The sequence below is a fragment of the Protobothrops mucrosquamatus genome, unplaced genomic scaffold, assembly GCF_001527695.2.
Source record: "Protobothrops mucrosquamatus isolate PMUCROS unplaced genomic scaffold, P.Mucros_1.0 scaffold1804, whole genome shotgun sequence".
In the NCBI taxonomy this organism is placed as follows: domain Eukaryota; kingdom Metazoa; phylum Chordata; class Lepidosauria; order Squamata; family Viperidae; genus Protobothrops; species Protobothrops mucrosquamatus.
In genome coordinates this window covers 3211-24881 of record NW_015387941.1, presented here as the reverse complement: position 1 = coordinate 24881, position 21671 = coordinate 3211, and the positions used below count along the sequence as shown (strand labels likewise).

Here is a 21671-nt window from a genome sequence, read left to right as displayed (position 1 = left end):
CCCTTCCAACTTTATTATTATTATTAAATACTTGCATCACTCAGCAAACCGTGCCCAATGTTATAAGCCTCTTTAAGCAAATCCCCCTTTGTCTTAAGCGAATCACTGGTTGTTAAGCAAATCCAGCTTTCTTCCAATGAGTTTGTTTGTCGGATGCCAGCTGGGAAGGTCACAAATGGTACTCCCGTACCCCTGGAACGCTGCAGTAGTCGTAAGTGCAAAGATTGGCTGTAGGTCAGCACCTCCCTAAGTTTGATTGGTCGCTCAATGAATAGTCATAAGTTAAAAGACTTCCTGTAATAAGGTGATTGACATAAAGGAGCCAATGTCTCTCTAGTTTTTGCTGGGCCCAAACAGATCTCCATTTTACCTTATCTTCTCCCTTGTATTTTAAGAGAGTTCCATACAAAAGAAAACAAAAATCTTGTGGTGAGGTGGTATGGTGTTGATAATCCAAGATTTCCCACATTGCGAGAATTTCAGAAAAATATCGCGTTTACATATTTGTATCTGTCCACTGTGGCCAGTTGAGGAGATTGAAAAAGAAGGAAAACAAGGTTTCCATTAAGTGACATCTTGGAGATGTGTCATTATTGTTATAAGGCAGATGGCTCTTACCATCTCATAATGCAGGACTCATTGAACAGAAATTGTTTATAAGCTTTCTTGCACCGTGGAATAAATTCCCTGCAGTTAAATATTAAATGGTCTGTTCTACATTCTAGACATTTCTGTATATTATCATTGTTGCTTAAAGTATCTGTTGCTTGGTTTCTAAAAGTTATTCAGTACGTGATTATTTAATAAATGCTTTATTTCTTAAATATTATTGTTAACAACAGCAACAAAATCCTTCTTCTTTGTTTCAGGGGCCACCAGGGCCTCAAGGGGAACCAGGGCCTCAAGGCACTCCAGGACCAAAGGTTAGATCTCAGCTCCTTTAAAGCAAAATGTGTTAGTCTAGGCCAGGGGTGGCCAACCTTGCTGGCTGGGGAATTCTGGGAGTTGAAGTCCACAAGTCTTAAAGTTGCCAAGGTTGGACAGCCCTGTTCTACCCAATGGCCATTTGGTGGCACAATTATTGACTGATTTGTGTGGGTTATTCTATTAATGACACAGTTCCTTTGAGAATTGATCAGGTCATTGATGAGTTTTGAAGATGAACGTGTAGAGATATACAGGTAGCAAGCATCAGTAATCTTTGGGTGATTTATGTATTTTAATTTATATGGTAATATATGCATTAGGTTTGTTTATATGGTTACTTGGATTTCAACAACAGTTGCTGATAGAGGTTCTTAATAGCTATTTATTGAAGATCTAACAACTTATCTGAAAAACAGCAAAAACAGCATAACTGAAGTCTAGCAAATGTTATTTTATACTCACCAAGATCTTATTTTTTTTTACTCACTTCGAACTTGAAAGATTTCCTTTGTTTAGAAGTTACAGCTGGAAGATGTTTAAATTAAATTTAAATGGGTGTTTTAATTCTGAAAATACAAAGTCATTAATTCAGGTAAGTGGACATAGAATTGCAATCTGAAGAAACGGGTACTTTGACTGAAATATCTAGCTTTATTGACAGCTCTTCAAGCTTTGAGAATGGCTGTAATACTTAGTCAAAGAAAATAAAAGTTCTTTTGTAGAATTTACTTTGAACTGGTTCGATTCAGACTATCCCCTTTGTCCTGATTTATTCATTTTTTGGTAATATTTTAGGGAGAGCTTGGCTTGCCTGGTCCACCTGGAGTTGACGGAGAAAGGGTATGTTTCAAGATGTATGTTCACTATGAAAATATTTGGCTGAATTTATTTTAAAATAGAAAATGGCTACAGTTCTATACTTTGCTAGCTGTAAGTGCAGTGAATCAAATAGTTAAGAGATTGCACTGTAATTGTCAAAGTTATTAAAACAGTTGGAATCTTCAAGGGATTATGAGGAAATGAATTTTATAAACATAGGCCTGTTTATTGCCATTCTGAACAAACATTGCTGACAGAAATAAACAGAAAGAGCAACTTTTTTACTTGTCATACTTCTCTCTCATTTTGTGAAGCCCAGCAACCAGATGTAATTTACAATAAAAAAGAAAATAAAACAAAGGGAGAAACTCTGGAAGTTAAAGTTAGAAATCAAAAGACAAGCATTCTACAAAGTCCATTCTACAAAGGGCTGACTAAAAATCAGGCAAGCTTTAGCTGTATACAAATTTATCTTATCAGATAGTCAAAATCATTTTAATAGGGCTGTACAAAGTTTTCAAAAGAAGCCCTTCACAACTACTGGAGCAAGCTGTGGAAAAAAAGATGTGAACAGAATAGAATAGAGCTGGAAGAAACCTGGAGGTCTTCTAGTCCAGCCCCCTGCTCAAAGAGGAGAACTTACACCATTTCAGATAAGTGACTGTCTATCTTCTTAAAAACCTCCAGTGATGGAGCGCCCATGATTTCAGAAGGCAAGCAGTTCCACTGGTTAATTGTCCTCACTGTTAGGAAGTTTCTCCTTAATTCCAGGTTGTTTCTCTCTTTGATTAGTTTCCAACCATTGTTTGTTGTCCTGCCCTCTGGTGCTTTGGAGAATAATGTGACCCCCTCTTCTTTGTGGCAGCCCCTCAAACACTGGAATATTGCTATCATGTCACCCCTATTTCTTCTTTTCTTTAGACTAGCCAAACCCAAGCCCTGCAGCTGTTCTTCATATGTTTTAGTTTTCAGGCCTTTGATCATCTTAGTTGCTCTTCTCTGAACTTTTTCCAAAGTCTCAACATCTTTTTTGTAGTATGGTGACCAAAATTGATTGCAGTATTCCAGGTGTGGTCTTACCAGGGTTTTATAAAGCAGTACTAATACTTTGCGTGATCTTGATTCTATGCCTCTTTTTATACAATCCAGGATTCTATTAGCTTTTTTGGCTGCTGCTGTACATTGCTGGCTCATATTCAGATGATCATCCACTAGGACTCCAAAGTCCCTATCACAGTTACTGTTTTTGAGCCAGGTCTTGCCTAATCTGTACTTATACCTTTGATTTTTCCTGCCTAAATGTAAAAGTTTGCTTTTCTCTACATTAAAATTCATTTTTTGGATAGAGCCCATTGTTCAAGTTTGTCAAGATCTTTTTGGATCCTGAGCTTGTCTTCTGAGGTGTTGGCTATTCCTGCCAGTTTAGTGTCATCTGCAAATTTGATGAGTTCCCCTTCTTTTCCCTCTCATCTAAGTCATTTATGAAGTTACTAAAGAGTACTGGGCCTAAGATGGAGCCTTGTGGTACCCCACTGCTTACTTCTTTCCATGTGGATGTAGTACCATTGAGGACTACTCAATGGTACAGTTTGCCAGCCAGCTACAAATCCATCTGGTGGTGATGTTGTCTATTCCACATTTTATTAGCTTACCAAGAAATACATTGTGGCTTTTTGGGTAATTTGAAGAGTGACGCTTTGTATTGTACAGAAGCAAAGGATTTACATAGCACTTCAGAATGCAAAGAATTTCCTGAGCTATTCAGAGTTTGGTACATAAGCTACCATAGAATTAAACCTTTGCAGAATGTGAATGTATCTGCATACCATTAAGATGTCTTTGAAGACATCTTGCAAAAGTATATACTGGAAGTTTCACTAACAGGCTATATTATCCAAGAAGTAAATACTGAAAGTTCTACCAACAGGCTATATCATTCAAAAGCTTTGGTCTCATGGGGAAAGAGGCTTATTTAGGCTTTTGTAGAGAAACAAGAACCCTATTGAGCAAAAAACAAATAGCAGAGCAAATATTTCTCTGGAACCTTGCTGAGAATTGCAGTCCATCTTCTCCCAGAGTAAGTAATCCACTGAAAATTAATGTCCCCTCCCCAACTCATTCTCCTCCCCAGCCCAGCACAACAAAAGACTGCAGTAACAACACTATCTGGATTAGCTGCCCATCTGGCTCTTTATTACCCATTCCGCTATGAGATTACAAGTTTGATCCAAAATGATAAATTTTGTGCAGGGAAGTGTATGATAACAATATCTTGAGGAATTATTTTCCACTCTGAGAAATTTTGTTCTACTCTTTTATCATCAGCATTTGATCGTAAACCGGACTTTCTTCTGTAAGCAGAATTTATTGTATCTCTGAGAAGTTTCGAAAACAAATCCTTTGCACTAAACCCCATGTACTTTTGCTTTATGTTACAGGGATTGAAAGGGTCAAAGGGAGATCAAGGAAGCCCTGGACTAGAAGGACAGAAGGGAGAGATTGGAGAAGTGGGCATGATTGGTTTACCTGTGCGTCTGTATCTTATTTTTTTTTTCCATTAAACTTGAGTGGCAGCTTCTAACACAGCATTTCTCAATCTTGACAACTTTAAGATGCCTGGACTTCAACTCCCAGAATTCCCCAGCCAGGGAAATCTGGAAATTGAAGTCCAGGTATCTTAAAGTTGATAAGGTTGAGAAACACTGCTTTAACCAATCCATACCATTGAGTGACACCCTTAGAGGGGGCTGGGCCAAATACTTTCTGTAGGGTTTGGGATTTTAGGGAGGGAAATATGCATGGAAGCAAAGTGATCTCATTCTCATCATGAAAACAATCCTAAAATTCAATGCTAGTCTACAATTGGTCCACTAAAGTACAGATATTCCTCACTTACTGACCATTCCTTCAGTGACTGTTTGAAGTTACAACAGCACTGAAAAAGGAGATTCACAACTGTTCCTCAAAATTGCAACTGACCTAGTAGCCCTACAGTCATGTTTATGATTTGGGTGTTGGCAATTGGACCGCATTTACGATGGTCACAACATTTTGTGCACGTGTGATTGCCATTTGCAACCTTCATAATCCAACAAGCAAAGTCAATGGGGAAGCCAGCCGGAAGTGCAAAGTCATGGTCATCTGACGTTGCGCTTAATCACCCACAGTGATTTATTTAACGACTGCAGCTGGAACTGACAGAACTGATGTTGTAAAGTCAGTCCAGTCACATGACATCATGCTTAACAATCATACTGCTTAGCAATGCCAAGCCTTATTGTGGTCGGTAAATGAGGATTACCTATACTGTGATTTTGATACCAAATTGCAGATTTATTTATTTTGCTTTTTGCTTGGCAACCAAGTGGAAGAATTTCCTCACCATCTGCTCAGTGAAGTTTTTAGACAACAGTGGCAGGGATTTTGAGTGACCACTGTTCCTTCAGCTTTTAGTATTTTGCTCCTCTAGAGCAGGCATGTCAAACTGCCAGCCTGCGGGCTGGATGCATCACGCCGAAACCGCACCCACCCCATTGCCGGCAATGGGGGAAAAGTCACGAGACGTCGCATGATGTCACATGATGTCGCGAGTTTGACATGCCTGCTCTAGAGAGACATCTGCTACTGCAATTCTCAGTTTAAAAGCAGAAATCTTTGCATTACTTGTAGTTTATTCTTAATGCTTTGTTTTGGTACTCAAGTTTTTTTTATTCCACTTCCTAATAAAGTTAATACCATCTGGAGAGTTTCCAAAAACTAATATGTAAGAAGCATATATTACCTTCTCATTTTTCCCCTTTCATTTTTCTTGCTTTTCAATTCAAATTCCTGAGATTGATTGATTTGACCTCAAATCCTTTCTTTTTGCAAATCTGCACTCTGCAGTATAATTTGAGCCCACTATTATATTCCTGTGCCCCCCCCAAATACATATAAGGAAATTCTGAAAAAATGGCAGTGACAGATACAAGTTCTTTGCTGAAATAATTTGTATTAGGCTGCACTGGTAAGTTAATCCAGTTTACAGGAACTTTTTAAAGGTTATCTTCCAGAAATACGTATGTACTATATTCCTTAATATTTCCTCTTCAAAACCTCTCCGGCTAATCCCCTCAGTCTTTTTCAGGGAGGAACTTAGAAGATCGAGAAGGAAATCCATGGTGGTGAGATAAAGTGTTTACCCAATTAACAGTGTGTCATACTTTTGTTTCATAACTTACAGGGCCCCAAAGGATTGAAAGGAGAGCAAGGAAACCCTGGAATAATGGGAGACAAAGGAGAGATAGGAGAAATGGGCTTGTCTGGTCCTCCGGTATGATCTGCTTTCAGTACAATATATGGCTGCTTATTACAGTAATCTATAGCAGAACAAGCCTTTTTTTTTACTGGTGAATTCCATAGATCAGGATCTTTTGAACTTTTGCTAAGGAAGCCACCCTGAGAGATTATTACCAGGTTCTCTTTTACAGTATAGGTAGGCCATCTACTCAGCCTCCACAGTTACACAGATTGCTAGGACACCCATCTTCTCAAGATGTTCCTCTTAACTATATTACACCTTTTCTTTTTCTGACTCACATGCAGGCACCCACCATATACAGACACTATCCACTCAGCTCCCCCCCCCACCCCCCATTTTAAGCAGGGTTGTAGAAGGAAGGGGAAATCTGTGATGTTCCCACTGAACAGTTTTTGCTTTTGGGGCTGTTGGAAGGAGGGAAGCTTGTTTCTCTTTCCTCCCAGCTATATGTCAAGCGCTAGGGAAGTCAGAAGGCCCAGGCAGTTCAAATGAGTATAAACATTTATTGCAAACTTTAGCTCTTTAGACGAATCTGAACTACTAACCGATCAAGCAATTTGGTGGTAGATAAGAGTCAGTGGAATTCAAGGTGGGCTGGACTTAGATCTCTTGTGGGCGTGAAGGAATTCGAGACTGATGACGCACTTGACCCCCTCCCTCAAGCTCAGCCTGATCATCTCCTACACTATACTTCTCAAGGCTTGATTGGAGGAAGGATGAGGCCACAAATACCATACAGTGCAGATTGCATATTTCTCACTGCCATTAGTGGCAGAAAAACACGAATATAGCTTTGAATTAGGCTCAGGAATTCTGGGAGTTAGTCCAGAGTCATAAAAGAGCCAAGGTTGCCTATCCCTGCCCTAGAGTCAGACACCATTAGACAGAGGCAGACTTTACCTTTATTTTTATCTAGAACTATCCTCAGGTATCATTATTTTTATTTCTTATTCCTATTTAGGGTATTGATGGACCTAAAGGAGAACCTGGGACACCCTCTGAGCAAAATCTTGTAAGTTGTCACTAACCGAATATATACTTGCCAGATATGGTTACTATCAAAATATGCCAAGATGCAAAATTACAGCCTTGTTATAAAAACAGTAGCCCAATTTTCTATAATAAACACAATTTTGGTGCTTGTTCTGAGCATGTGATAAATAAGGTAGTTGAAAAAAAGTAAAATATAAAGTTAAAATACATATAGAAGTATTAAAATGATCACTCACTGAGTCTTCAGGGCATTTAAGGGTGTTTTCGTATCTGGAATCAAGTCATTTATTTGGAAATTATTCATTTACTTTGGATGGCAAGGCTACTTACATTCAGGAATAGTTTAAGATCATAACATAAAGCTGGAGATGGCAACCTCTTTATGGTTATACTTACCAGACACTGAGAGGCTAAGGACTGCCATATGGGGCCATATATTCTGGCCTTTTCATAAGGTGGTAGATGTTTTAAACTGCAATATGGCTTTAAGGTAGGAAGCAATAATTATCTATTACTTATTCCAAAATAGCAGGAGATTGTGTGATTAATTGTGTGATAGAAAGAACTTCAAGACCCACCAGAAGGCAAAACACCACAAGTTACCCATCTTTGGTGCAGGATTGCATCACATGTATGAAATTCTTGTCTAGATTGTTGTATGCCATTATCATGCATTTCTGCTGTTTTCTGGCAGGCTTTATTGCGGAGTAGTAGAACTTGCACCCATTGAGTATTTCAGGAAAAATATACCAAGAAACGTAGTGCATGATATTATAGTAACATTGCAATTCTAGGAAAAGAGATGGGCACCCTTAAGCCTGTAAGAATTTGATGCATCACGGAGATACAGGGTTTGCAGAAAACTCTATACTATACCCAGGCTCGCTCTTTAGAGGAATAATTTTAAAATATTTTCCCCATCTATTAATTGCTATGCTTTTCCAATAATCACATCCCACTTTTCATTTTGAAGAGTTACCTTTCTTCATGTGTGGTTTCACAGTTCAGATTTGTGATGTCATTTACACGTGCAGATCATACCTGAACCAGGGCCTCCTGGTGTACCCGGTCTACCAGGTCTACCAGGTCCTATGGTAAGTGTTACTAGAACTTTTTTCATGCTCAAGTAGCTTGGCTGGGATATTGACAACCCTGCCATTTATGTGACCCCCAACCAAGCAGATCTCTCCGAATTAGACAATTAACCTTTGATGATCATTGCAAACATTTATAGATAGCCCTTGAGTTATGTCCATTCATTCAGCAACCATTCAAAGTTATGACATTGCTGGATGAATGGTAGTTACAACTGGTCCTCAAAATTCTGGCCATTGCAGTGCAGTCATGTAATCAATTTTGAGACACTTGGCAACCAGCCCACATTTACAGCTGGTTGCAGCATCCATTGTCACTGTCTCCTGCCCTGCGTGAACTGCTTCTGCTTCAAGTCCGTCCCCCCCCCCCCACCTGCCTATCTGTCACAATATCTGACTTTTGGGCCATCCTGCTTGGCTTGGCTACCCTTGCCGCCTTCCACTGCCACTGCCTTCTGCTGATCTTCACCATCTTCTTCACCCACTGCTGACCCAGGTTCCAGGGTCTAGACAAGGATGCATCCTCAGGATATGTACAGCGAGTGCCACATGTCATCAGAGCCTCATCTGCCAAAGAGAGCTCACCAGGCCCAGCCAGGGAAGATGCAGCAGGACATAGTCAGCAGAGGAGGCAGAGCAGGAGTGCGGTCAGAGCTGCCCCATCTTCTGCCTCAAGGAGCGATAGTCCATAGATTGTGTGGTGATGGAACTGAAAGAAGTAGAGGGCTTCACTGAGGCACAGCAGGCGCCCCTCAACTCACACAGAAGTGCTCCTAAGGAACTGGCCTGTAGACCTCAGGAAGGGGTGGCAGCAATCTCTGTATCAACAGAACATACCCACTGACTCTCTGTTTGTTCAGCACAGCCTTGTTCCTGCAAGGGTTCAAAAAGGGCTAGCAACTTCTGACATGAGCTTAACTACTGCTTCGCTTACTGGCAGAAATCCTAGTCCCACTTAGGGTCATAACCCAAGGATTACTTGTACAATGCTTAAAGATCTTCTAGAATTAAATGCCTATTTGTGTCTCTTGCCTGTTGGATGGATGTAGAATGATACATCCATCATGATACATCCAGAATCGATCTTTGGGAGCCAAACCCAAAGATGTTTTTGTTTGTTTTGGTGATCATGAAGATAAACCTTAGCCTGATGCATTGGCTTAGAAATATAAGTAAATATCTCTTAGTAGTTTTCCCATGTATCTGAGGGATAAAATTTGGGGAATAGTTTTGAATACAAGGTGAAGTATTCATGCATACCAAGGTAACAAACATTTAGAATTAAGTTTTTAATACTGGGGATTGACAATAACATTAATATTAATATTAATAATAACAGGAATGAATAATAGGGCCCCACAAATGTTGATGTGCAACAACTTTGTTCCCAGCAAGTATAAGTTATCTTGGAAATGTTTAGAATTGGCTGCGGAAATTCGGCTTTGTAATGCTAACGTTTTGAGCACAAATGTTTCAAACCTCCAATACTATTTTAGAATATTTTTCAAATGAATATTTATTGTCTCTAGGGTCCTCAAGGAATACAAGGACATAAGGTGAGTCCTTAGTAATTAAACCTGGGACAATAGTACACGTTTCTACTAATATGTGTCACGTTGATGGCCGTTATAGTAATGCATGACATCACTTCATTTTATTTATTTATAAAATTCCAAAAGGAATATATATTTATTTATAAAATTCCCAAAGGAATATCACTTGCTGAGATATCGTCTCTTCATCTGATTCAGCCATTCTATGAGTCTGTATCCTCTGCTCATAGGTCACACTCCATTGTCTCGATCAAGAACACCCTTTAAAGTTGCTACTTGGAGACCCTGTATATGTATCAATAATAGTACATGGAGCTAAATTCTGCAGGCCAGCTAGGGATCCAGTTTTTATGACCAAGCTCTGCATCCTGTCCTGGGGCAGTGTTACAAATTATCTAATAACATGAACTAAAAACTCACTTCCAGCTTTCAAACCCAGATGGTCTACAGAGATTGTTTGGAATAGTTCAATTTTTAGCCTCTTCTGAAAAGAAAACAAAGAGGGCAAGCATTGTCTCAACAGTGAAGCTGTCCCAAAGAACAATGAGAAAACATCTTCCCATTCCAGATAATCTTCTACTGAACTGAAGAGCCTTCAGTGAGAGAAGGGACACAAGTGAATTACTAACATAGAAATCTGAAGATTTTTATTAGATATAAACCTACATCTTTAAAAGGGTTTTATTCTCAAATGTTCTATTGTTATCTTACAGGGCCCTCAAGGAATTCAAGGACAAAAGGTGTGTCATAAAAAGTTTGAATCTATATATATTGCTAAAACTCTCCTGTATATTTATCTTTCAAGGAGTTGAAACAATGTATCACAGGGCAACCATTTTTGAATCAAGGTACCTCAAAACTGTTAACTTACAGAATGCATAGAAAATCAAAGATCTTCTGACCAGTTGTATTTGCATGTCTCCATTGCTGCACCGCCACAGGCAGCTTCAATCCCGAGACTGTGATTTCTGATACTCCCTACCAGCTTCCCAAAAGCAAAGTCAATGGGGAAGACAGCAGGAAGTTGGAAGTCATTCCCATTCCCACTACTTTTTTGCCTGCCCATGGTCAATCTGTCTACTTCTATATTGACAAACAAAAACATAACAGGTCATATGCTGTCTTGTATATTGTATAGTGGCTCTTGAATGCAAGAAAAAAAACCATAGACATTGAGAAGTTAATTGATAATAGAACATTGATTTGAAGAAAAATAGTTCATTTAGATGAGGATTTAGTGGTCAATTATGATTATGGATTTAGTAGATGGAGTCAACAGCAGTTTATTTCTTTGATAAAACAACTTTTGCAATAATTTTTCAGAGACATTTTTCAAGAAGTCTATGGAAACGTTCACCTAAATCAGGACTCAAACTGAGGGAGCATATTACATAAAAATCGAATTTCAAACCTGTTCTGATGCAAATCTCCAAAATCACTGTATATTTAGCATAGAGTTTGGAAAGAAATCATTAGGCACATACTTCTCATCGTACTTACAAAGGAGTGTTTGATCAGGAATAAGGGTGTTTGCAAATTCTTCTATTTTTTTTTCTCTAAAGAAGGGTTTCACGTTCTACATGCAGTGCTAGGGAGCACGCCTTACATTTGTTTATTTCCTAGTAAACAGTCTTGAAATGTATTAAATATTGGAAAAAACTAACAAACATTGTAGAATAACTTTCTCTCTCAGGTGTCAGTTGAACAAAAACACATTGATTTATGTAAGAGTTTCTCTACTGATTATACGGAGATTATTTTTGTTGCTGTTTGGTGGGGAGGTGTGTTTAGCTTCAGTGAGGACAAAATATTGGCATGGATTTTTTTCAATAGTAATTTTTCAATTACTATTATAACAGGAAACTGAAAAAAATGCAGACTCTTTTCCTCTAATGAAGAGGGTCCTTTTTTTCTTTTTTTCCTTCCATTTAATTGTGCTTGATTCTCAGATTCTTGATTCTGCCTGCAGCTTTCTTGGAAAGCTCTTTTTTTTTCAGAAGTAGTTAGCCATTATCTCCTTACTAGGGCTGAGTGGGAGTTGGTTTTGTGCCTAAGGCAGGCTAGAACTCACAGTCTCCCAGTTTCCAGCCTGATACCTTAACTATGCCACCAAACTGGCTCTCTGAAGATAAAATGAAGAGTTAGAAGAATGGCAATTTTTCTTAAAGAATATACCATTTTATATTTTCCTCAAGAAAAGTGGGTGCCATGCAAACATAACTGATTTATGAAGCAGAAATAAAGCAGGTTATTAAATAGCATGTGATTATGTGAAAGTCTAATCAAAACATTTGTTTTCCTTTAGGGCTCAGATGGTTCGAGGGGTGCAAAAGGTGAAAGTGGCCATAAAGGTGAAAAAGGTGTCCCGGGGCCACATGTAAGTAACAGAACTTTATGAAACCTGTCCAGTGGAGCAGTAAGATCCCAAATATTTCTGATAATTTTCATTTTCTCTAGGGTCTTCCTGGCACTCCTGGACTTATTGGTTTACCAGGTACCAAAGGGGAGAAGGTAGGAACTAAAACATTTGTTAAAAAAAATTGTTAAAATGCATTGCTCCTTTTTAATGTGCTGTAAAGTCACCTAAATAATGCATTTTGGATATATTTAGTATCACTTTACCACAACAGACTAAATCCTTCTGTCATGAAAAATCATTGGGCATTTGATTCTGCCCGAAACTCTTGTATCTACTGAAGGGATCTACATTTGTATAAAGGCAGCTCTCTGTCATGAAGCAAACAGTTGTAGTAGGGTATGCACCAATTCTTACAGATTTAAATTCAGGGATGTATTTTAGCCAGGTTGCCTGAATCAAATATAGGAGAAAATCTATCTTATGTTTGTAATTGGGGAAAAAAGCATCTACAAAAATAATTAAGAAGATTTATCATGTTTACTTTCTTTTTGCCCTACTAAAATGACAGATGACCCTAAAGTTAGCCTGTATAAAGGTTTGCATAATCCTAATTCAATAAACATAGAAATTAGTAGTAGTTAGATAGGATATTGCTTAATTCTCCCATTGAAGCTAAATCTACTAAGATACCCGGATTTGGTACTTTTTTATATAAATTATAGACTATTATAACTTATATAACCCAGTTAATGTGCTAGTCCACTGTCATCTTATCAATGTTCTCTATTTCTCCTTTTTAATAATGCAGGGAAAGATAGGGGAACCAGGATTAGATGTAAGTAATCAATACTTTATCTACACAGTGTCATTAGTATGTCACCAAGTAATGCAGGAAATAATTTTGATCAGAGTTCCCCAGCCTTTCTAGCTTTGTGTGGGCAGGGGTGGAATGGGAATCCTTCTGTGTGAGTGGCCGGCAAGCGTGGGTACGCGCAGCTCCATTTGTGTGAGTGTGCACACGCACACGCCACTCATGCAAATGGAGCACACGTGGGATGCACATGTGCTCGCCCATTTCCACAGCCCAGTTGCAAACAGCTCACGGCCCACTAGTGGGTCGTGGGCCAGAGATTGGAGAACCCTGATTTAGATGACCAATGGTTTTGTCAACAACTGTGTCATTTGCTTAATGACTGCAGATTTGCTTAAGGATCACTGCAAAAAAAGGTTGTAAAATTGGGTTGGTCACATGACTGACCTGTTTTATGGCCATTATAACATATGACCATAATGGTCAGGCTTTATTATGGTTGTATGTCAAGGAATTCCTGTAATGCAATCAAGGCCAGAACTGTTTGTTGTTATAGAAATGGCTGGTTTATACTACTGTATAAAAGTAAAAAGCTGAGGTTTGATGTTATTATCTTATTCTACTGCACCAAAGAGAGTGGGAAGTCAATGCCTTGTCTTTCTTTTTCCCCTCCTTTTTACATTTTTCCTTTCCTTTTTCCCTCCCCTATCTTTCTTATTATTTTGTTTTGAATTTTATATTATAAACTAATAAAAAAGACCAGAAATAAAAAAAGCATCAAATAATTCGAAGTACAGATTGTGCAAAGAAGCAGAAGGAACAGTACATCATATACTCAGCTCATGCAAGAAGATCACACAAACTGATTATAAACCATGACATAATATAGTTGCCAAAATGATTCACTGGAACTTCTGTAAAATTATCGTGTGCCTGTAATAAAAAACTGATAGTTAAAAAAGTGATAAAAAATGAGCAGATTAAAATATTGTGGGATTTCTGAATACAAGCTGATATAGTTTTGGCTCATAACATGCCAGATTGAACTGAAGTTGAAAAAGAGTATGGGCAATTAATGTGGTAATACCAGGGAATAGTAGAACAAGACAAAGAATTGGAGAAGATCACCAAGTACCAAGATTTGAAAATTGAAATTTAAAGATTATGGTGTAAACCGGCTGTGGTGGTTGTCAGCACACAGGGTGCCATAACAAAAAAATCTTGGAACAGCACAAAATTTTCATCTGTCAATTACAAAAGATCATATTGCTTGGATCAGCACATATACTATACCAATACATTACAGCATCCTAAATTATTGGGAAGAACTTGATGAGTATGAACTAATGCCAGCTAAAGAATTGGCAGCTGCGATTTCACATTGTTATGGATATAATAATAACAATAATGGATAGTGCCATTAATCCCTGGGGGTTGATACGGACTCCTGTTGAAGGCGATCACATTAAAATGTTGATTGGATCTGGCTAAGGGCTACAGTTAAAAAACATCCATTTAATACTGTTATGCTCCAATGGAAATAAAGTGGACAGTGGCTCAGAATGTACTGATGGCTCTATTCTGAGCTTCCTTCCTGGTCACGCAACCCAAAATGGAGGTACTATTAAGAGATTGAAAATAATTCCAGAATCCATGCTCTGTCCAGTTTTTCTACCTTGTTTAATTCTAAGTTCTACTTTGGTTTTTCAAGAAAAGTGGATTGTGATTACTAGGTAGACCTTTTAATATGGGCCTACCGCTTGTGGAGTTGTAGAAATGTTCATAAAGAATGAGTCACCTTAAGTCTCCCCTATATATTTTTAAATAACATGCAAAAAAATTAGAGTTTAATTCTGCTAATTTAGTCTTTCTAACTATCCTCTGCTGCCCTTTTGTCATTTTGTAGCTTTATTTATATAAATAATAAACTATTTTATGCCTCCTTGAGAATTCATTGGGAATATATGATGACAGTGCTGAAAAAATCAGTTTACAACCAATTTCCAACCATTTCTGAGTTTCACAGCATTTCTTAGTCACATGATTGCAATTATACTCAGTACAAACTATCCTGTGCCTGACCTGAGTTTTTCACCCTCATGCAGAGCAAGATTGTAGAGGAAGGGATTACAAGTGAGCAAGCTGTTTGCTGTTCTGCACCCTGAAAGCAAAGTGGTAATGCCACCAACAATGGGAAGGAGTCAGATAAAGGAGTGATTGTGAACAGAAACTGCTTACTTCCCTCCCCCCTCATAGTGCATCCACAACTCTGATCTTATTGCTTTTGATGTGCAGAAGAGCAAACATCTTGCTCTCTTGAAATCCCTCTCCAACCTCTCCACTTTGTGAGTAGGGGTGGGAGGAAGGGTCAAGCAAAAGGAAAACAAGTTGCCTAAAAAAATTGCTTGCTTCCCCTCCCACACAGAGCAGAGAGAATGGAGAGGAAGAGACTACTGCAAGCTGTTTAGTAACGACCCATGGCTCCCAGCCTAGGCTCTGGCACATTTGCTTTGCTTTCGGTGTGTACAAGATAGTAGTAAGCAAGCCCTGGAGCATTCCCAAGGCAGGAGAGTGTTTAAGAGGCAAACGAAAGCCAAAAGTGTGAAACTGAGTGGACTTGTCACTTTCTAGCCAGAAAGCACAATCAAGGTCACCTGATTTCCCATTTTAGCAACCACTTAGTTTAGCAACAGAGTTGCTGGTCCCAATTAAGGCTGTTAGGCAAGCTCTATCTGTAGTATTTACAGTAAACGTTTTCCTTCAGCTGAATATTTGAAAGGAAAAAAAAGCAGTCTTAAAGTAGGTCATTCACTTCTGTTTTATAAATAAAAGACATAAAACTGAAAAGATAGCAGGATGCTTGGGATTAAGTCTTCCAGGTTTTCTGTTTGCGAGATTATAGTGGCTATCGGTCATAGTTTCTGAGTAAATTAAAAACTGAACTCTAAACTACACATAGTTTTGAATCGGAGATATCGGCCTTCTCCATATGGTCCCTATCATAAGAATGTCATAATGAACTGCTGTTGTCCTGTTCACTTGAGTTTGAGTTCTGTGCCATCTAGTGGCTTCTTAAGAGATTTGAATTATACACATCAGAACCACTATTAAGAATCTGTAACATGTGTGTTTGTGTGTGTGTGTTTCCATGGGTGTGCAACCTCATGCATATACACATCAACACAAAAAAAAAGTTTCTTCTTTCCTCTGAGAATGATTCTTGGCTGTACTTATTTGAAAGAAAGGAACGTGTTGTCTTTTGCTTTATGATTAATGTTATTCTTGAGTATTTGACTCTAAATGTTGCCATTGTGTTTTTCTAGGGTTTCCCTGGCCTCCGAGGAGAAAAAGGAGAAAAAAGTGAAAGAGGAGAAAAGGTTGCTATCACTTCTAATTCTCTGAATAAAGTTCTTGTCTTCTTTTCTGCTCGTCAAAAAAGCTATCTCTGTACCTTTGTTCTCCCATATAATCTAATAAAATCTATTCATTACATTATATATCCATTATATTCTAACAAGACAATCTATTAGCACAGTATTTTGTACAAATATTATCCTTCACTTAATGAAAAAGACAGATTCAACTTATTTAACTCAAACAATTCATATAATTAAAATAATACATAGCTGCACATTTTGTACTGAAAAATTTATTTTTTTAAAAAAAAAATTACACCTGAGTGTTTTCTTATTTTATTCCCACATCTTCATAAAACATCTCTGCTCTAGGAAATTGTCTTATCAAGAACATATAAAGTTCCTCTTCATATGTTCTTGATAAGAACATATAAATCCTCTTCCTTGAAATGTTAATTTTCCACATATTTGTATAGGGAAACATTTAAGAATGACATAACTCAGAGTTGTGTTAAGACCACATTTATATTTTCCACATTGTAAACTCTTCATTATAAGTTACAGATCTAATTTAGGCTTGGCACCACAGCATCAAAACTACCTATGGTACCCACATTTAAATAAAGCATTTTTAAAAGTCATAAATCTCCTAAAATTATCAACTCTACTTTGAGATTACAAGAATATGTGTATGCTGATTTTTATGAAATTTTGGGCATTTTGTTTATTTGGCCATTATTGTTTATTTGCTGGTGGCTTGAAAAAGTTACTAACCTTAATCTAAATCTTCTTTATTTGGTACCTAACAATATCATATATAAGCAAGTCCTCTATAGTAAAAGAAAACATCTTAATTTTTTAACTCGATTAAAGAACCTAAGTATAGCTAACAAATGTAGTCAGTTTACAAAGATATCCTTCCCAGACTTCGACACAGTTAGTAAATTATGTTTATCTTGTAAGATATTACGTTTTCGATTCTTCTTGACCCACGATCGAGAAGGTTGAGACATTTGTCATGCAAATTCTTTAAGAATATATCTATACTTTTATTTAATGTCTACAGGGAGAAAGAGGATTGCCGGGCAGAAAAGGAGCAAAAGGACAAAAAGGAGAACCAGGCCCTCCTGGATTAGATCAGCCTTGCCCAGTGGTATGATTTTATTTTGGGGGGGGGGGGGAATATTCTTGATATGTTTGAAAACTTTAGTATAAGAAGCAATCTATTTCAAAACATTTTGGAGAGAGAGGCTGTTTGGAACGAAGTGTCTAAGTGAATGCTAATACTTCTGATTATTGGCCTTTCTTATGCCACAGACTGGAATGTGCTTTTGCTCCCTAATATTGAACAGATGGCTAAAAACATCTCACAAGCCACCCTGAAAGCCACACTCCTCGCCTGTCATTTTAGGACAATACCATTTAAAGCTTTGCTTTATTAAAAAAAACAGAAAGGCCTTTGTTGTTCCTCCTGTCACCTGTCAGTTTTATCCTGAATGTCCTGAAGCCTCTATAGAAAAAAGTGAGCAACCAGCAGGCTGTGGTCAGCTTCAGAGTCCCTTGGTTGTGGCTTCTAATTTTGGTCACATCACCAAAATTCCATTTCCAAGGACACCATTATTGTGATTTCTCCCCCTGCCCTCAAAAAATAAGGATGGCAGAAGGAGTAGGAGGCCTCTGCAAGTCAAACTGCTTCCAATGTCCACTTTTTGAAACACCCACCATCCCTCCCCAAAATGTAGGCCTTTGAGAGGAAATGGAACAGCTTGCCTTCTTTCTGCTCCTGTTCCCTCCCTTTAAGACAAAACAAAACAAAACAAAAAGGTTAGGGTTGAAAGAACTTGATCAGCTCTATCAGGTCACGTCACTTCATCACTAGAAGGCCTCTTCTTGGGAGGTTGCCCGCTCCTGCTATAAGTTTCAGTCAATCTCTGAATTTTTATTTCTGTTCCTTCTTCCTTTCCTATTAACCTTCTCTCCATTTTCAATTAACAGTTCATTTTTAAAGGGGAGCCGGGTTTACCAGAACTGGATGGTGTGGAAATGCTCTGTCCTTTGGTATAGTATCTTTCTCTTCCTTCCTCCTCCTGCATGGCTTTTTCTGCTTGGCATATTCTCCCTTCCTCCCAGTCTGGAAACTATCTTTCTCTTTCACAGAGAGTGGCTTACATAATGCTTATGAAAAACAATATATATATATGGAACGGTTGCTGGAATTGGGTATGTCTAGTTTAACGAAGAGAAGGACAAGGGGGGACATGATAGCAGTTTTCCAATATCTCAGGGGCTGCCACAAAGAAGAGGGAGTCAAGCTATTTTCCAAAGTGCCTGGAGGCAGGACAAGGAGCAACGGGTGGAAACTAATCAAGGAGAGAAGCAATCTAGAACTAAGGAGAAACTTCCTGATAGTTAGAACAATTAACCAGTGGAACAACCTGCCTCCAGAAGCGGTGAACGCGCCAACACTGGAAGTTTTTAAGAGACTGGACAGCCTTTGTCCGAAATGGTATAGGGTTTCCTGCCTGAGCAGGGGGTTGGACTAGATGACCTCCAAGGTCCCTTCCAACTTTATTATTATTATTATTATTATTATTAATTATTATTATTATATACAAAGCTTTATTCAGGAAAAGCATACAAAATGTATACTTTTTCTGAATAGAGCTTTGTATTAAAATATATAATACATATATTATTATATGAAGCATCTGGTACCATTGAAAGATAAAGGGATAAATGTAGATTCTCAAACAACATTTTCCCCAATGTGTGCCCTGGAAGTAGCTTGGCACAGTCCCCTTGGCATTCCAAACAAAGGCTAGGCATGGTGAAAGGTTCAGTTTGAGTCTCTGGTTTCTCCATTTAAAAAGGTACCAAGAAGCAGATGCTAGGAAAGGCAAAACCTGAGTCATAGAATTTAGAAGGGTATGCCAAATTTGGAGCGTCACACAGGTTCTTTATGTTCCCAAGATCTAGCTATATAATCTTTGCTCCACACCTTTCTTAAAAGTCTTTCCTTTGGAATTTCTGTAGCTCCATCTTAAAAGTCTTTCAAAGTTTGGATCAGCATCTCACTACTTTGAGTATAGGCAGGGCTTTTTTTCTCGGAGAAAAGGTGGCGGAACTCAAACCTGGCCACGCCCTCATCAAACCCTAGGACCGCCCCTTTAGAGAACAGGAATGCAAGTAAAATTTGGGAGGGGCTATTTCCGGTGTGGGAGGGGCTATTTCCGGTGCGGCCGGCCCGGAAAAAGGTGCCGGAACGCGGTTCCGCCGCGTTCCNGAGAAAAGGTGGCGGAACTCAAACCTGGCCACGCCCTCATCAAACCCTAGGACCGCCCCTTTAGAGAACAGGAATGCAAGTAAAATTTGGGAGGGGCTATTTCCGGTGTGGGAGGGGCTATTTCCGGTGCGGCCGGCCCGGAAAAAGGTGCCGGAACGCGGTTCCGCCGCGTTCCGGCTGAAAAAAAGCCCTGAGTATAGGAAACAAAATTCTGTAACACAGCCAGTCACAAAGGAAAGTTATTGCTCGCTCTCTCTTTCTCTCTGTGTGTGTGTATGTGTGTGTGTTTAAAATATTTTAAAAGCAGAATCTGCTAGACTATAAGAATATGTGAGCAAATTGACATGATTTCACACAGGATGTCAAATACAACATTTAATTGATATAAGTTACTGCAGTGATACAAGTATACAGATCTGTGTTTTAGCAATAAAGTTCAGCCAAATGTTCATAATATATGGCTAGTTTTCCTTTTGCATTAATATTAAGGGTTCTTTGGTTTCTGTTGTACCCACTTTTCCTTTCCTCTCTATCTTTGCTTTGGCCCTGGGAAAGTAGGTTTGATTGGGCTGATTTCATGATCCACAGAAGTATAGCTGTCACAACTTAATAATTAGTGGGAAATTGAGATGATTCAAAGCACCAGGACAGTCCTTTTTAAGCCTAAATCTGGGCCATTTCAAATCACCTTTTTACTTCCTAACAAGCTATTTGCTTCATAAGATATTTTTCAGTTTTGTTTGATCCCACCATTGTCCCTTTGAACAGTATGTATCTTAGTTCATTGGATTATTAAAGTTTGTACTGGTTGAACTACATAAAACAGCTAATGCTACATGCAGATGCTCAGGGCAAACTCTTAAAATCTCAACAAAATCCTGGATTGGGAGGATATTCCAACTCACCTCTTCCCAATTAGGTCCTCCTTTGTCAGTCCTGTCTTCTGGTCTTCTCCATCTATGAATATCATGGTTGACTTTAATTGTTCTATTTGCTTTGTTTTTTTTACTCGTGTCTGCTCTGATTCCTCAGTCAGGTTTTGTAATCAGTGATGCATCAGCTTTAGTGGTTGCCATTAATTTACCCTGTCAGATGCTTAGGAGAAAATTGCAAACTCTAAAATCTGATGTCAAGTTCCATAAATAGTACTACTTTCTGTATTTTATTCCAACCTTTTTTATCTAAATGCCACAAGATTTATGAAACACATCTTTTGTGTTTGTGCAAAATTGGTCAAGGGGCTTTCAAGCATGTTGTGCATAGCTGCTCCAATGTTTACATAGCTAATGTATCAAGTGTGTCTGTCCACCAACTGGTAGTTGTAAACTGAAAACATGGACATGGAAGATAATTTTAAAAAATACCTAAGAAGATGCTAGTATTTCCTAATCTTTGCTCCCACTCTCATTTAAAGGATATATAGTAGCCTTTGTAAACTTCTGTCATAACCTCCTATGGAGTTACTCAATAGTATGTCCTACAGACTGCACAGGTGGATTTAATTTAGCTATGTTACAGCTTTTGTTGCCTCAAAGAGTCATGTGATTCCTTAAATCAAAACATTTTGATAAGATAAATGCGTACAAGAATCCAGATATTTGATTGTTTTAAGGATTATTAAGTAATGCAACATTGTTTGTTCCAATATATTTTTTCTTCAAACCAGCACATGATTTCTGCATGGGTCTTCACACATTAGCTGCTCTTCATGGTAGCTGCTATAGACTTTCCAAAATCATCATTAATGAAGTGGCATTTGTTTCTTAGCAGTTTTCCAATAATACAAAATGATTCTTTATTTCATTGCAGGGTCCAGATGGATTACCAGTACCAGGATGTTGGCACAAGGTATTATAAACGTATTTTTGATATTTTTTTTGTCCTGAATTTGGATTGTTGTTAAAGCAAGAGCAATAACACAGTATATTCAGTTGTAAACTGAAGTAAATCTGGATCTTTGTGCTTTTATAGCCCTATTGTTTTGCTCTGAAACAGTCTAGGTCTAGGAGGACCCATTTGTATTGCTCTCCCATGTGTAGAATGGAGAAGCTCTTCATATGATTAAGTATCCTCATTTCCAGAAACCACTAAGGAGAGATTCATTGGATAGAAGATACTCTCCACTGCAGATGCTTACCTTTGTAGGGAATGTAAGACTAATATACACTCAAGCCTT

General features: G+C 38.3%; 1 protein-coding gene across 1 annotated transcript; it reads left to right on the top strand.

Moving 5' to 3' along the window:
* Window positions 1–1459: 1459 nt before the first annotated feature.
* Window positions 1460–21343, top strand: LOC107294034 (collagen alpha-1(XXIII) chain-like; the record flags this gene model as incomplete). Its single annotated transcript, XM_015823238.1, has 13 exons — window positions 1460–1519; window positions 1723–1767; window positions 4185–4274; window positions 5969–6058; window positions 7008–7058; window positions 8074–8133; window positions 10400–10426; window positions 11992–12063; window positions 12144–12197; window positions 12854–12880; window positions 16180–16233; window positions 17279–17365; window positions 21305–21343. Coding segments are annotated over exons 1-13 (756 nt in total), but the record flags the coding sequence as incomplete, so codon positions are not given.
* Window positions 21344–21671: the final 328 nt, after the last annotated feature.